The 16,222-nt window shown below is 42.5% G+C and overlaps 1 protein-coding gene across 1 annotated transcript in view; it reads left to right on the top strand.

Annotated features, from left to right (window-relative positions):
- Positions 1 to 16,222, top strand: part of LOC126416676 (uncharacterized) — a 558,811-nt gene that overhangs the window by 527,121 nt on the left and 15,468 nt on the right. Inside the window, exon 10 of the mRNA XM_050084484.1 lies at positions 8,686 to 8,790. Coding sequence (XP_049940441.1) covers positions 8,686 to 8,790 — 105 coding nt within the window. The remainder of the gene's footprint in view (positions 1 to 8,685; positions 8,791 to 16,222) is intronic.

The raw sequence follows: 16,222 nt of genomic DNA, 5'->3' as shown, positions 1-16,222 counted from the left end.
GCCGGTGGCGTAATAAGGGCAGGCAACGAAGATCAAAAAAGGCCAAATGTGGGAAATAAATCGTGCAGTCGTAAATATGTGTACAGTGGTAGGAGGGAGTACCATGAACAACGAACTGGAAATCCTAACCGGTGAGGGCCGAGTCCAGAAGTGGGGGTGCGTTTGAAGGTCACTTTTGCACGCTTTTAGCTGGCCGCTGTGACCGAGCGGTTCTAGGCGTTTTAGTCTGGCACCGCGCGACCGCTACGGCGTGCTCAGGCATGGATGTGTTTGATGTCCTTAGGTTAGTTAGGTTTAAGTAGTTTTAAGTTCTAGGGGACTGATGACCTCCGATGTTTGAGTCCCGTAGTGCTCAAAGCCATTTGAACCATTTTGTACGCTATTCTTGAATACCTCGAAAACTGCGACCTGTAGCGGAAATGTGTCCCAGTACAGAATTTAACTGCATTGAATTTCCCACAAGAAGGTTCTCCTCGTTTTTTCTATAGGCCTAATAGTTCACACGTAGCGAGCGAGAGAGTATAAAAATCACGCTTGGCTTATGAAGGCCAGCTGTAACATTGCGGGTTGCATAAAACGACAGCGGTAGGGGCAGCTGAATCACCCCTATACATGCCTGTGAGAATTTATGTTGAGCGTCCGCAGAAAGCTGTCATCAATTTGATTCTGGTGGTTTTCGTGCCATTGATGGGCAGAACTCAGGTGTTAGTTAACGGCTTATCTTCTGACTGCTATCGTTCCTCCATGCACTTCTTGCTGTTCGCAGTTTTACGAATCTTTTGGTGACCAAGGAATATTCATGTTGTTTTCCAGTCTTCTCGTCTCGAACTGATGCGAAACAATGGCAAGGACTGCTGCAGGGACCCCAGTATTCCTGAGAAGTATGTCATGTCGCGATCTGTTGTTTGCTCTCGAGAGGACATAGGGAAAACAACAACCACAAAATGAAGAAAAATATCTAGCTACACTATGTGGTCAAAAGTACCCGGACACCTGGCTGAAAATGACTTACAAGTTCGTGGCTCCCTCTATCGGTAATGTTGGAATTGGCCCACCCTTAACCTCGATTACTGCTTCCACTCTCGCAATCGGGTGTTGGAAGGTTTCTTGGGGAATGGCAGCCCGTTCTTTCGGTGAGGCCTGGCACGAAGTCGGCTTTCCAAAACATCCCAGAGGTGTTCTATAGGATTCAGGTCAGGACTCTGTGCAGGCCAGTCCACTACAGGGATGTTATTGTCGCGTAACCACTCCGCCAGAGGCCGTGCATTATGAACAGGTGCTCGATCGTGTTGAAAGGTGCAATCGCCATCCTCGAACTGCTCTTCAACAGTGGGAATCAAGAAAGTGCTTCAAATATCAATGTAGGCCTGTGCTGTGATAGTGCGACGCAAAACAACAAGGGGTGCAAACCTCCTTCATGAAAATCACGACCACACCATAACACCACCACCTCCGAATTTTACTGTTGGCGCTACACACTCTGGCAGATGACGTTCACCGGGCATTCGACATACCCACGCCCTGCCATTGGATCGCCACATTGTGTACCACGATTCATCTCTCCACACAACGTTTTTCCACTGTTCAATCGTCCAATGTTTACGCTTCTTACACCAAGCGAGGCGTCGTTTGACATTTACCGGCGTGATGTGTGGCTTATGAGCAGCCGCTCAACTATGAAATCCAAGTTTTCTCACCTCCTGCGTAACTGTCATAGTACTTGCAGTGGATCCTGATGCAGTTTGGATTTCCTGTGTGATGGTCTGGATTGATGTCTGCCTATTACACATTACGACCGTCTCCAACTGTCGGCGGTCTCTGTCAGTTAACAGACGAGGTCGGCCTGTACGCTTTTGTGCTGTACGTGTCCCTTTACGTTTCCGCTTCACTATCACATCGGAAACAGTGGACCTAGGAATGCTTACGAGTGTGGAAATCTCGCGTACAGACATATGACACAAGTGATACCCAGTCACCAGGCAACGTTCGAAGTCCGTGAGTTACGCAAAGTGCCCCATTCTGCTCTCTCACGATGTCTAATGACTACTGAGGTCGCTGATACGAAGTACGTGGTAGTAGGTGGCAGCACAATGCACCTAATATGAGAAACGTATGTTTTTGGGGGTGTCCAGATACTTTTGATAACATAGTGTATAATAGCAGGGCATAACTAGGCAGGGGCAACCGAAGCATTTCCCCAACACCTGAGAGGACAAGAGGATAACAGTACACGAAGGAAAAAAGAATAAGGAAAAATTAAAAACGGAAAGGAGAAGTTGAAAAATTAGTAGAATCATTCGGTCAGTTGAAGTCTTTTGCTGTATCAATACAATCAGAGGTGGATCTGGAACAACAAGGGGCTGTCAAAAAGTTTCTGTTTGAGGGGATTGCTGCAGCGTACATACAACGTGGCAGGTATACCAGTACCAACATGTAGACAAGGGATCAGTGAGGCATTCGTGTCTATCCGACGTGCATTCAGTAAATGCGGAAACGTAAAATATGGCGACGTTATTATCGAATCCTTCCAACCAGGATCAACGCGCTGTTATTCTTTTCTTTGTTGCCGAAGGACAAACATCGGTAGGCGCCCGTCAGAGAATGAAGAATGTGTATGGGGTAGCAAATCTGTGGTGATCCAACACAACGCGTTGGTTGATCTCCTTATCAAAGTCTAGAAAAGCAAGGGCTCAAGGGACGGACGTTACACCAGTGACTGGAACCACGTCACGATATTCGACTATGGGGATAAGAATGGTACGACCAAGTACACAGCTTTGGTGTTTCGCAGCAATCGCCTGGGAGGTCATCCGCATAGCAGAAGGCGCGCCAACACACTAGACACTAGAGAACCTGTCCTGTACTCGTGACCTCTCCCCACATCTCCCCATGCGATTATACCTTCGGTCTCTTAAAAAAGGCTTCAATTTCTATTGGATGAGGATGTGCACCAAGCAGGTACGGACTTCTCCATGCAGCAGGGCACGATGTTTTACCAAACGGATAACTTCAACCTGGTGAGTTGGTGGGATGATTGCCTCAAGGCTCACTACGATTTTCCCCGATTGGCATACAGATTCTGGACCGTACGGCCTTCAAATGGAAATTTTTAGATCGTCACTTATACTTCAGAGGCGAAGATATTATTCTTCTTCTCATTTCGATCCAGTATCTCTCTAGTAGTTACCTGATCTACCCTTCAACATTCCTCTGTGTGTACTTATTTGAGTGGTGTCTGCTCTGTCGGATATGTCCAACAGAACAGACGTCATTCATGATGTGGCTGATGCACATATTTATATGGAACAGAAGATGGGGAGGGAAAGGATGGGTGGCCAGCTCATGGTTTCCAGCTGCGCAGGACATTCTGGGAATGCACCAGAACTCGAACCATTCTCTAGAATGGTTGCCTTAACCAACTCGGCCTTATTCTCATCTTTTCACACTCTGCAACGCAGCATTCCTCGTCCTTTAACACCCTTCTGACAGAGCATACATTTCCGTAAGAACGCGACGGCTCCTTGACGTTTATTTCAGTGTGGACGTACTAACATCGTCCGAACTCTTGCAGTAAGTAGTAAGACTAGGGGGTTAATGGACGAGGGACGCAGCATTGCAGCGTTCGGTAAGTTGAGAAGTTGGGTCGGATGGAAAGCAAGACTGCATGGTTGAGGCACTTAAGGTAACCGTTCTGAAGAAGTGGAGCAACCGGGTTCGAGTGCCAGTCTGGCACAAATTTTCAATTTCCGCGACTGCATTACCACAATGCGCTGTGCGGGTGGAAGCCGCCCACGTATCCTTTCCCCATCCTCTAATTCACATGAATTCTTTTGTATCACCATTCATCAGAAGTTCTTAATGTCTTCTTGTTTGTACTGCTTATCGCCCACGTTTCACCGGTCTACAAGGCTACACTCTAAACCAACTCTTTAACAATAACCTTGTTTAATTGAATTTTTAACTGATGTTAAAGACTTCTTTTGTTCAAAAATATCTTCCCTACTGTCAGTCTGCATTTTATTTCCTCATTAGATCGGCCGTCGACGATCAATTTACTGTCCAAATCATCTGCTATTTTAATTGTCTCACTGCTCAATTTAATTATCTCAGCATCTGCTGCTTTAATTCATTACCCTTCTGTCGGTATTCATCTCATAACCTCATTTCAATACACTATCCATTCTGTTCAATTGACCTTCCAAATCCTTTGCTGTCTCTGAAAGAATTACAATGTCACTGGCAAACTCAAAAATTTTTATTTCCTTTCCAAATTTCTCATTGTTTTCCCTTACTGGTTGCACAATGTACAGACTGCATTCACTCATAATTTCATAGTGCTCATCGGCACGCCATTTTGACGGTCTATGATTCTGCGTAACAGATGAAACAAATATCTGTCTATCAAATTTCTAGCTATCATTGGTTATGAAGTCCTTTCAGCTGTTGGATGTTGCAAATAATGACCCCCAACCTATCGTGCACCGTGATATCCGTGTTAAGTCTCTTTGATCTTTCCACGTTCCATTATTGGTACTTAATGTGACCTTGAATTTGTGGTAGCTAAATGTCAGAAACCTATTTCCTTGCACTGGCTGCAAAGTGCATTAAATTGTATTCTCAAACCAGTCTGTAAACGACAGCTTACGAGTAACGGCAGAATTTTTCTGTCAACACTTTCCTACTCAACAAAGGACAAGTTATGTAGGTAACACGGCAATTAAATATACAGACTGGTCCATTGATCGTGTCCGGGCCAAATATCTGACGAAATAAGCGCCAAACGAAAAAACTACAAAAAACGAAACTTGTCTAGCTTAAAGGGGGAAACCCGATGGCGCTATGGTTGGCCCGCTAGATTGCGGTGCCATAGGTCAGACGGATATCAACTGCGTTTTTTTGAAAAGGAACCCCCATTTTTATTACTTGTTCGTGTATTACGTAAAGAAATATGAATGTTTTAGTTGGACCACTTTTTTCGCTTTGTGATACATGGCGCTGTAATAGTCACAAACATATGGCTCACAATTTTAGACGAACAGTTGGTAAAAGATAGGTTTTTCAAATTAAAATACAGAACGTAGGTACGTTTGAACATTTTATTACGGTTGTTCCAATGTGATACATGTACCTTTGTGAACTTATCATTTCTGAGAACGCATGCTGTTACAGCGTGATTACCTGTAAATACCACATTAATGAAATAAATGCTCAAAATGATGTCCGTCAACCTCAATGCATTTGGCAATACGTGTAACGACATTCCTCTCAACACCGAGTACTTCGCCTTCCGTAATGTTCGCACATGCATTGACAATGCGCTGACGCATGTTGTCAGGCGTTGTTGGTGGATCACGATAGCAAATATCCTTCAACTTTCCCCACAGAAAGAAATCCGGGGACGTCAGATCCGGTGAACGTGCAGGCCATGGTATGGTGCTTCGACGACCAATCCACCTGTCATCAAATATGCTATTCAATACCGCTTCAACCGCACGCGAGCTATGTGCTGGACGTCCATCATGTTGGAAGTACATCGCCATTAAGTCATGCAGTGAAACATCTTGTAGTAACATCGGTAGAACATTACGGAGAAAATCAGCATACATTGCATCATTTAGATTGCCATCGATAAAATGGGGGCCAATTATCCTTCCTTCCATAGTGCCGCACCATACATTAACCCGCCAAGGTCGCTGATGTTCCACTTGTCGCGGCTATCGTGGATTGGAGTCTATGACAGGTGCGTTACTCCACTCGCAACTAGTCCCTGTCTGGGGACAGTGCTCACACTGTAAACATGCCATCAGTCCTGTGCACTGTTTCACCTAACGCACATTACCCCTCTGAATGGTGTTGTTCTGCGTAATTCATCCCAACACTGCTAATTCTGAAATGTTCGGTTTCGAATTACACTGCTTCCCTAAAGACAATGGGCATGATGTTTCCACAATCCCATCGATAGAATAATAATAATACTAATAATAAAACCCGTGGAGGCCAGGGAAAAGAATAGGCCTCCGGTATGTTCTGCCAGTCGTTAAAGGCGACGAAAAGAACAAACCACTAATAGGGCTAACCCCCCTTTTAGTGTGATCAGTTGGTTCAGGACAGAACTAATGAAGCCTCGGACAAGCGTTGTCATGGTCGGGGACGACGCTTGAACCCTATGCCCGTCCACAATGGTAACGACACTGCTAGCCACACGGAAAATGATTTAAATCCAAATAGAGGTGTTTTGCAGGATATGCTTCCTGCAACCACTCTAGAAGGAAAACAAAGACAGAGGATGAGATGGTCAGATGAAGTTAACCAACACCTCATGTTCTGTTATTACCAAGCAACGAACTTAGGAACCAACATAACTGGATATAGATCACAAATATACACACATTTATTACCAGATACCCAGAATTAAAATTTTTAAGAGAACAACGACTAGCTGATCAGATCCGTGTAATAATAAAAAATAACAGGATACCCCAGTCAGGATTAAAAAACATCAAACAACAAGTACAACAAATACTGGAACAAAATAATGTGCAATCAGAAGAAGAAGAAAATACAGTAATGGACTAAAACATCCCAGAGCAAACAAACAAAGAACAACACGCATCAATTAAACAATCAGAGGAAAAAAAAAATCTTAAGGCAGCCACCAGAACAAGTACAAATAGGACACGAAGTGACACACATGTTGGATATAGAAGAACAATTTCAGCTGACATGTATACAATACAAAGACACAAATACAGACATTAGACCATTCTTGCATAGACCACCAAATAACCCACAAGTCGAAACAACAACAACAACTATCAGCACAATCATACACAACAAAATAAATGAAAATACAACTATGGAAGAGTTACAACTACTGGTCTATATAGCAGCACTCACTACACTAAATATACACACTAGGCAGAGATCAGAACCAACCAACACACAGAAGAAACCCACAAAACCAGCATGGCAACACAGGCTACAGATCAGAATAGAAAAACTGAGAAAAGCCATCGGACAGCTAACACAATTTATAAGAAATGAAATATCAGACAAATAACGAACAAGGTTAGGTAAGATCTCACAACAAGAAGCGATAGAGCAATTAGATGAAAAGAAGTAGAAATTACAAGCATTGGCCAAACGATTTAGAAGATACAAAAAAAGTGAAAATAGAAGGAAACAAAACCAAACATTCAACACAAACCAAAAGAAATTTTACCAGGCAATAAATAACACACACATTAAAATAGACAATCCACCAAACATAACAGACGTGGAGCACTTCTGGAGCAACATATGGTCAAACCCAGTACAACATAATAGACATGCACGGTGGATACAAGCAGAAACAGACACATACAAGATGATACCACATATGCCTGAAGTGATAATTTTGCAACATGAAGTCACCCGAGCAATTAATTCTACGCACAATTGGAAAGCCACTGGAAAAGATAAAAGAGCAAATTTCTGGCTAAAGAAGTTCACCTCAACACATTCACATCTAACTAAATTATTTAACAGTTACATTGCAGACCCATACACAGTCCCTGATACACTTACACAAGGAATAACTTATCGGAAACGCTACGTCGCTAAATAGAATGGGTGCAAAAAATCTGTCATCGTCCCGTAATTTCTCTCGTGCCCAGTGGCAGAACTGTACACGACGTTCAAACTCGACGTCATGCAATTCCTGGTGCATAGAAATATGGTACGGGTGCAATCGATGTTGATGTAGCATTCTCGACACCGACGTTTTTATTGAAATTCCCGATTTTCGCGCAGTTTGTCTACTACTGATGTGCGGATTAGCCGCTACAGCAGCTAAAACACCTACTTGGGCATCATCATTTGTTGCAGGTAGTGGTTGACGTTTCACATGTGGCTGAACACTTCCTGATTGCTTAAATAACGTAACTATCCAGCGAACGGTCCGGACACTTGGATGATGTCGTCCAGGACACCTAACAGCATACATAGCACACGCCCCTTGGGCATTTTGATCACAATAGCCACACATCAACACGATATCGACCTTTCCCGCAATTGGTAAACGGTCCATTTTAACACGGGTCATGTATCACGAAGCAAATACCGTCCGCGCTAGCGGAATGCTACGTGATACCACGTACTTAAACGTTTGTGACTATTACAGCGCCATCTATCACAAAACGAAAAAAGTGGTCCAACTAAAACATTCATATTTCTTTACGTACTATACGAATATGTAATAAAAATGGAGGTTCCTATTTTTAAAAAACGCAGTTGATATCCGTTTGACCTATGGCAGCCCCATCTAGCAGGCCAACCAGAGCGCCATCTGTTTTCCCCCTTCAAGCTAGACGAGTTTCGTTCTTTGTTCTTTCTTGATATTTGGCCCAGTCACTATCAATGGACCACCCTGTAGATATTACGGAATCCCTGCATGGCTAAATGGCAAAAATACAATACAAGAGGAACAAAACATGAGCAAGCTATAAAAAGGACTTATTGCTTGTTTTGAGTGTTTAAGCCTGCAGCCTCTCCGAATTTGTTATTTCACTGATTCATTTTATGATTTGCTGAAAAGAAAACTGAAGGGAAATTTAATCACCCTGACTACTATAATCTGCAGTACAGTAACATGCATATCAAGCTTTATTACGTGACGGCTGTAAACAAGCCGCAATTTTGTTTCAGGTTTGACGACATCACACCAACAACAGAAACGCTGTCTCACATTGTCCCTTTGCGGGACTACCGTCTGGTGAGGCACATGGGTCGTCTGGTTCATGAATTAAGAGGGTAAGTGTTGAAACTCACGTTTCGTTGGGCACAAAACGTTGAAAAACACATTTAATCCTATTCCGAGTGAGGAAAGTACGCCACAAAGCAGATCGAACTTCAACCAAGCAGCACTTACAGTCTCTAAGCAGCAGGTCACTTCTACGTTCTCAACAACTGATGCCCAGGCATTTCATGCCGACGCAGTATTGCCTTCTCTGAACCGCCACGTCATCACCTATTAACACATGCAAACAGCTCAAAAAAAATGTGGTTTCTTTTTAAAGGTTCTTTCTCAATATTCTTTTGATCAAAGCCATCTCTACAATGACGCTAAAAGTAACCTATTTGATCAAAGGGGTCCTGATACATTAGTACGGGGTGTGTCCACGCATCGTCTTTATGAGACGGCTTCATCTTGGCTGGGGACACTTCCAATAAGGTGTCGAATGTCTGTGGAGGAATATCCCATTCTTCATCAAGAGGAGGTAGTCACATTGGATGCTGGGGACTGGAGCAAAGTCGTCGTTCTAACTCATCCAAAGATGTTCTGGTGGGTTCTAGGTCGGGACTTTGGGCAGGTCAGTCCATTTCAGGGATGTTATTTCCCACAAACAATCATCTCGTAGATGCTGCTTTATTATGATTTATGACAGCGTGCATTGTCACAATACAACCAAACGTTATCTCTGAACTGCTCCTGTACCGTACGCAGTACACAATGCCATAAAAAGTGCTCATATCTTTCCGTACTTAGGGGGGACCAACCCCTAACACGAAAAAACAGCCTCATACCGCGATACCACCTCGTCAGTACATCACTGCTGGCACTACATATGATAACAGGTAACGATCTCCAGGCTTTTGCCAAACCCATACCATTCAATCGGACTGACACAGGGTACAGCTCCAGATCACTCGTTTCCATTCGTCCGCAGTCCAATGGCGCCAATCTTTGCATCACATCAAGTGTTACTTAGCATTGACTACAACAATGTGTAGCGTATGAGGAATTACTCGACCATTGTAACCCATTCTTCTTAACTCTCTACCCACAGTCATTGTGCCAACTGGACTGCTGGTAGCATTTTGGAATGCACGAGTGATTCCTTCTGCTAAGTTCATGCGATTTTTTACACCTGTCCTCTGCAGTGTTCGATAGTCCGTGTGCGCCAGTATATGAGGTCTGCCTGGTCTCGATTTAACTGTGGTTATTCCTTCGCGTTTCCACTTCACAGTCACATGATCAACAGTCGTCTTAGGCAGCTGTGGAAGAGTTGAAATGTCTCTGATGCATGTTGTACTCAGGTGACATCTAGTGAACAGTCCACATTCGAAGTCACTGACACCCGTTTTGCTGCTATTGCTTCTCTGCTGATAACGCAATACTGCCCTGCCCGCCTCTCAAAATATCTAGTGGTTAATTCCGCATTAGATATTGGTCTCCAGATACTTCTGATCAGGTTGTATAAATGTGCAGTCTCAGCGCAGTTCAGTAGAGCATGCTGTGAATAGACAGTGCATTTGAGTACACTATTCACTCTCTCGACGTGTCTGGAATAGTCATTTAAAGTTCAGACCATGTATCAATTACAGCGAGAAGGTTCACATTGCAGGAAGTTGCGTGCTGAATAGGACTACAACATATCAACATCATTCGATCATGCATGAATTACAAAATGTTGATTGTCTGCTTCATGGCAGTCGCTCGCAGTTAAAGCCGGTATAAGGCCTACACGGTGCGCCTAAACCATTGACCTACATAGACCTACAGGTATGCACCAGCGCCCCAAGCGTGCATGTGTCTAACTATAGGCTGGTTCACGCCTGGCTCACATGCGCAGTAGATAATTGACGACGCGCGAAAAGCAAACAGAACTGTCTGATCTCTTGTAAAGTCGTTCATTCTACCGCGTGAAACTCAAGGGGAACCGAGTGACATATTGGAACGTCATCCCTTCGAATTATTTATGCCACTCAAGGTTCCTGTTTCACAAGAAATTACAAAATTGTTAAGGCTTTCGTGGCCACTTGTTGACAAACTGCCTATTGGCTTCTGTCTCGGGTTCTTCGGCCGACGTTCCTCTAATGATTTTTCTGACGTTTCGCCAGCACGAGTGGCTGGCACTGTCAAAGCTTCACCCTCCATTGCCATTGCCATTGCCACCGGCAATGGAGTGTGAAGCTTTGACAATGCCAGCCACTCGTGCTGGCGAAACGTCAGAAAAATCATTAGATGAACGTCGGCCGAAGAACCCGAGACAGAAGCCAATAGGCAGTTTGTCACAAGAAATTGTTTTCTATCATTATTTATTAAGTAATTGTTACTCTCTCGTGTAGGTTACTGCTGTTGTAAATTACAGACTCAACAGTTCGTTTTATATTACGAAACTTGGTTACACAAGTATACCGGGTGAAGCGAAATTCGCGCACTCGGGCTTCGCAGCGCGACTCCTCACACGCCAGCGATAAAAAAATGTCTCACAACTTTTCGCCGGGCGAGTACATTCGGCAGAAAAAGGACGTTAAAGAGTGGCAATCTGGCAGCACTGTAACCATATGTACTGTAACTACCTCCGTCAGCACGTATCAGTTGCGCCCTGTGCTTGGTGTAGTGCTCAGCGTTTTTGGTTAGCATGCTGGAGGTCGAGGGTTCGGCACAGGCGATACCACGAGAACTTCAAAAACTTCCTGCAGATTCCACTGCAGACAGCGATCGCCAGAGTCCTCCCCAGCCTGTGACCCTCAGCATCGCCACCAGCCACCTCACCACACTCACCACAAGAATAACGTGTGCAGTGATAGTGAACAAGTGCAACACAAAAGATAAAGAGCTTTCTCTTCTCGCATCAAATAGTGAAGTATAGTAGTATAAAGTGTTTCTTCCTAGTGGAATCAGTGACACAAAGTGCTCCTTAGTGGAAAGTGCCAACTACTCATTATTATTAGATATTTTGATTTCCTTTACTTTGTGCCTATAAAATTCTATTGATTACTCACACTACCCTTTCTGCTTCTCTTATGTAATATGACAAAATTTTCTCTCTTCTTCAATTAGGTATATTCTGTAGTATATGCAAAAAAAAAAAAAAAGTTTCTTCCACTTCTGCTCCACCTATCATGGTGACGTTCCTTCATACTGTCCCACTAAACAGTGTAACTAGAGGAAGAGATCAAACCAGGATACACAATGTGCCTGTGTCATCACAAGTGCATCACATACAGAAACATAAACTCAAATCAATGCAACGAAGCCAAATATAAACTGTTATGCCTGTCCTGCAATGTCTACCCCCCTCAAAAAAAAAAAAAAAAAAGACGGCAAATGGCCATGTAAAAGGGTTTAAGGAACAAACAATAAGAGAAAAACGAAAACATATAAAATGACAATAATATTAACCATCACTAGGATAATAGATTAATAGAATAAAATGTCTTTTTTTAAATGTATCGTTGTTAAAATATTTAAATAAATATATATGGTTACCAAAAAAAAAAAAGAAAGATCCTAGGTTGGGGAGCAACTTTTTATTTTCTGATTTCATTCTGACATTTCATACTGTAATATACACCGTTTCTTAGGTCACATGTATCCTAAATTTACATTTTGAAACGCTGAGCATAACAAATATGTGGTTAGACAAATAAGAAATAGACAGTTGAAACAAATGGCCTCTCATAGGACAGAATAGCTATAAAAACAATATCAGTTTCGAGATGCTAAAGTTGGTAGCACAGTACAATAACACAACATCTTCTTTTCATTTATACTACTTTTAATACGAGCGTTCATTTGTCGCTCATTAGCAACCAGTGACAATAGTAATGTCCACATTAATGACTGCATGACCTTCACAACAGAATACGTTGTTGTCCTCAGAACAACAGTAGCTCAAAGCGACCACCCTGCACGTCCAAACATTGCGCAAACCGCCGGATCATTCAGCTCTGGACCCTTCGCAGCGAAAGTGCATCCAGAGTGACAAGAACTGCATGATCATGTGCTACCAATTCTTCCACATTTGTTGGCGAAGTAGAGTGCACGTGCTCCTTCAGGTGTCCCCACAGGAAGAAATCCAGGGGATTTAGATCAGCTGAACGCGGTGGCCATACAACTAGACTTCCACGTCCAAGCCATTTCCCTGGAAATGCTCCAAATACTGTAGCATATTAATTCCAGAGTGTGGAGGTGCACCATCATGTTGGAACAATATCCTCTTCCAAACATGTATTGGAACATCTTTCTGAGCATCAAGCAGATAGTTTGAGAGGAATGCATGATACCTTTGTGCAGTCAACCAGCCAGCCAACATGTAGGCACCCACACATCTGTCGCCCAATATTTCGGCCCAGAAGTCGATAACAAAGCGAACTCGATGCCCACTGTCGCGGGTGACGTACAGGTTAACCTCACACCAATGGTGGGCATTGTGCACGTTGAAGACACCCTCACAAGTGAATGTGGCTTCATCTGACCATATTATGGTGTTCATGAAATCATCGTTGGCTTCCTGTTGTTGTTGGAACCATTCACAGAATTGCATCTGCTGATGGCAATCTGCAGGATGCAGGTGTTGCGTGAAAACACAATGATAGGGGTGCAGCGGGTTAACTACCATGCACTGCGAGACACACAGCTGCCTTGCTAAGCTACATGCACTTTGCTGAGGTTCTTGGTGTGTGGCCTCCAGAATAGCACCCACAGTAGCTGGAGTACGGTGAGTCCGTGGACGACCTCTGTCACACAGTGGTGGAAGGACAGAACCTGGCTCCCGAAGGCGCAGCTCCAGATGACAAAACGCATTTTTATCTGGGTGGCATTGACGAGGATATCTAGCAGCATATTCACGAGTGGCAACACTAACCCGGTTGCAGATACACCGAGGACCAGAAGCATATCCACATATTCATCGTTAGTGTATGCCATATGTCTGCCACACTGGTTTAGAGGTTTACAATGAGAAAATTCGATACGTGTAAGCATGTACATTGGAGTCTATGACAGGTGCATTACTCCACTCGGGACAGTGCTCACACTGTAAACACGCCATCAGTCCTGTGCACTGTTTCACCTAACGCACATTACCCCTCTGACTGGTGTTGTTCTGCGTAATTCATCCCAACACTGCTAATTGTGAAATGTTCGGTTTCGAATTACACTGCTTCCCTAAAGACAATGGGCATGATGTATCCACAATCCCATTGATAGAATAAAAATAATACCAATAATAAAACCCGTGGAGGCCCGGGAAAAGAATAGGCCTCCGGTATGTTTTGCCAGTTGTAAAAGGCGACGAAAAGAACAAACCACTAATAGGGCTAAGCCCCCTTTTAGTGTGATTAGTTGGTTCAGGACAGAACTAATGAAGCCTCGGACAAGAGTTGTCATGGTCGGGGACGACGCTTGAACCCTATGCCCGTCCACAATGGTAACGACACTGCTAGCCACACGGAAAATGATTTAAATCCAAATAGAGGTGTTTTGCAGGATATGCTTCCTGCAACCACTCTAGAAGGAAAACAAAGACAGAGGATGAGATGGTCAGATGAAGTTAACCAACACCTCATGTTCTGTTATTACCAAGCAACGAACTTAGGAACCAACACAACTGGATATAGATCACAAATTTACACACATTTATTACCAGATACCCAGAATTAAAATTTTTAACAGAACAACGACTAGCTGATCAGATCTGTGCAATAATAAAAAAATAACAGGATACCCCAGTCAGGATTAAAAAACATCAAACAACAAGTACAACAAATACTGGAACAAAATAATGTGCAATCAGAAGAAGAAGAAAATACAGTAATGGACTAAAACATCCTAGAGCAAACAAACAAAGAACAACACGCATCAATTAAAAAATCAGAGGAAAAAAAAATCTTAAGACAGCCACCAGAACAAGTACAAATAGGACACGAAGTGACACACATGTTGGATATAGAAGAACAATTTCAGCTGACATATATACAATACAAAGACACAAATACAGACATTAGACCATTCTTGCATAGACCACCAAATAACCCACAAGTCGAAACAACAATAACAACTATCAGCACAATCATACACAACAAAATAAATGAAAATACAACTATGGAAGAGTTACAACTACTGGTCTATATATGAGCACTCACTACACTAAATACACACACTAGGCAGAAATCAGAACCAACCAACACACAGAAGAAACCCACAAAACCAGCATGGCAATACAGGCTACAGATCAGAATAGAAAAACTGAGAAAAGCCATCGGACAGCTAACACAATTTATAAGAAATGAAATATCAGACAAATAACGAACAAGGTTAGGTAAGATCTCACAACAAGAAGCGATAGAGCAATTAGATGAAAAGAAGTAGAAATTACAAGCATTGGCCAAACGATTTAGAAGATACAAAAAAAGTGAAAATAGAAGGAAACAAAACCAAACATTCAACACAAACCAAAAGAAATTTTACCAGACAACAGATAACACACACATTAAAATAGACAATCCACCAAACATAACAGACGTGGAACACTTCTGGAGCAACATATGGTCAAACCCACTACAACATAATATACATGCACAGTGGATACAAGCAGGAACAGACACATACAAGATGATACCACATATGCCGGAAGTGATAATTTTGCAACATGAAGTCACCCAAGCAATTAATTCTACGCACAATTGGAAAGCCACTGGAAAAGATAAAAGAGCAAATTTCTGGCTAAAGAAGTTCACCTCAACACATTCACATCTAACTAAATTATTTAACAGTTACATTGCAGACCCATACACAGTCCCTGATACACTTACAGTTCCTAAACATAGTAATGAAAAATTGGCAAACCTCTCTTAATATCCAAACAAATTCAAATAATATCACATCACAGCCAATACAGATGAAGCGTGGAATATACGAAGGAGACTCATTAAGTCCTTTCTGGTTCTGCCTTGCTCTGAACCCACTATCCAACATGCTAAATAATACAAATTATGGATACAATATTACTGGAACATACCAACACAAAATCACACATTTGCTGTACATGGATGATCAAAACTACTGGCAGCAAAAAATCAACAACCCAACCAATTACTAAAGATAACAGAAGTATTCAGCAATGATATAAATATGGCTTTTGGAACAGACAAATGTAAGAAAAATAGCATAGTCATGGGAAAACACACTAAACAGGAAGATTACATACTGGATAACCACAGCGCCTGCATAGAAGCGATGGAAAAAACAGATGCCCATAAACATCTAGCATACAGACCAAAAATAGGAATAGATAATTCAAATATTAAAGTAGAATTAAAAGAAAAATATAGACAAAGACTAACAAAAATACTGAAAACAGAATCGACAGCAAGAAACAAGACAAAAGCTATAAATACTTATGCTATACGAATATCGACCTACTCATTTGGAGTAGTGAAATGGAGTAACACA

The sequence above is a fragment of the Schistocerca serialis genome, chromosome 8 (genome assembly GCF_023864345.2).
Source record: "Schistocerca serialis cubense isolate TAMUIC-IGC-003099 chromosome 8, iqSchSeri2.2, whole genome shotgun sequence".
Classification (NCBI taxonomy): Eukaryota; Metazoa; Arthropoda; class Insecta; order Orthoptera; family Acrididae; genus Schistocerca; species Schistocerca serialis.
Note: the sequence above shows the minus strand (reverse complement) of the source record. Positions and strands in the feature narration are given on the sequence as shown.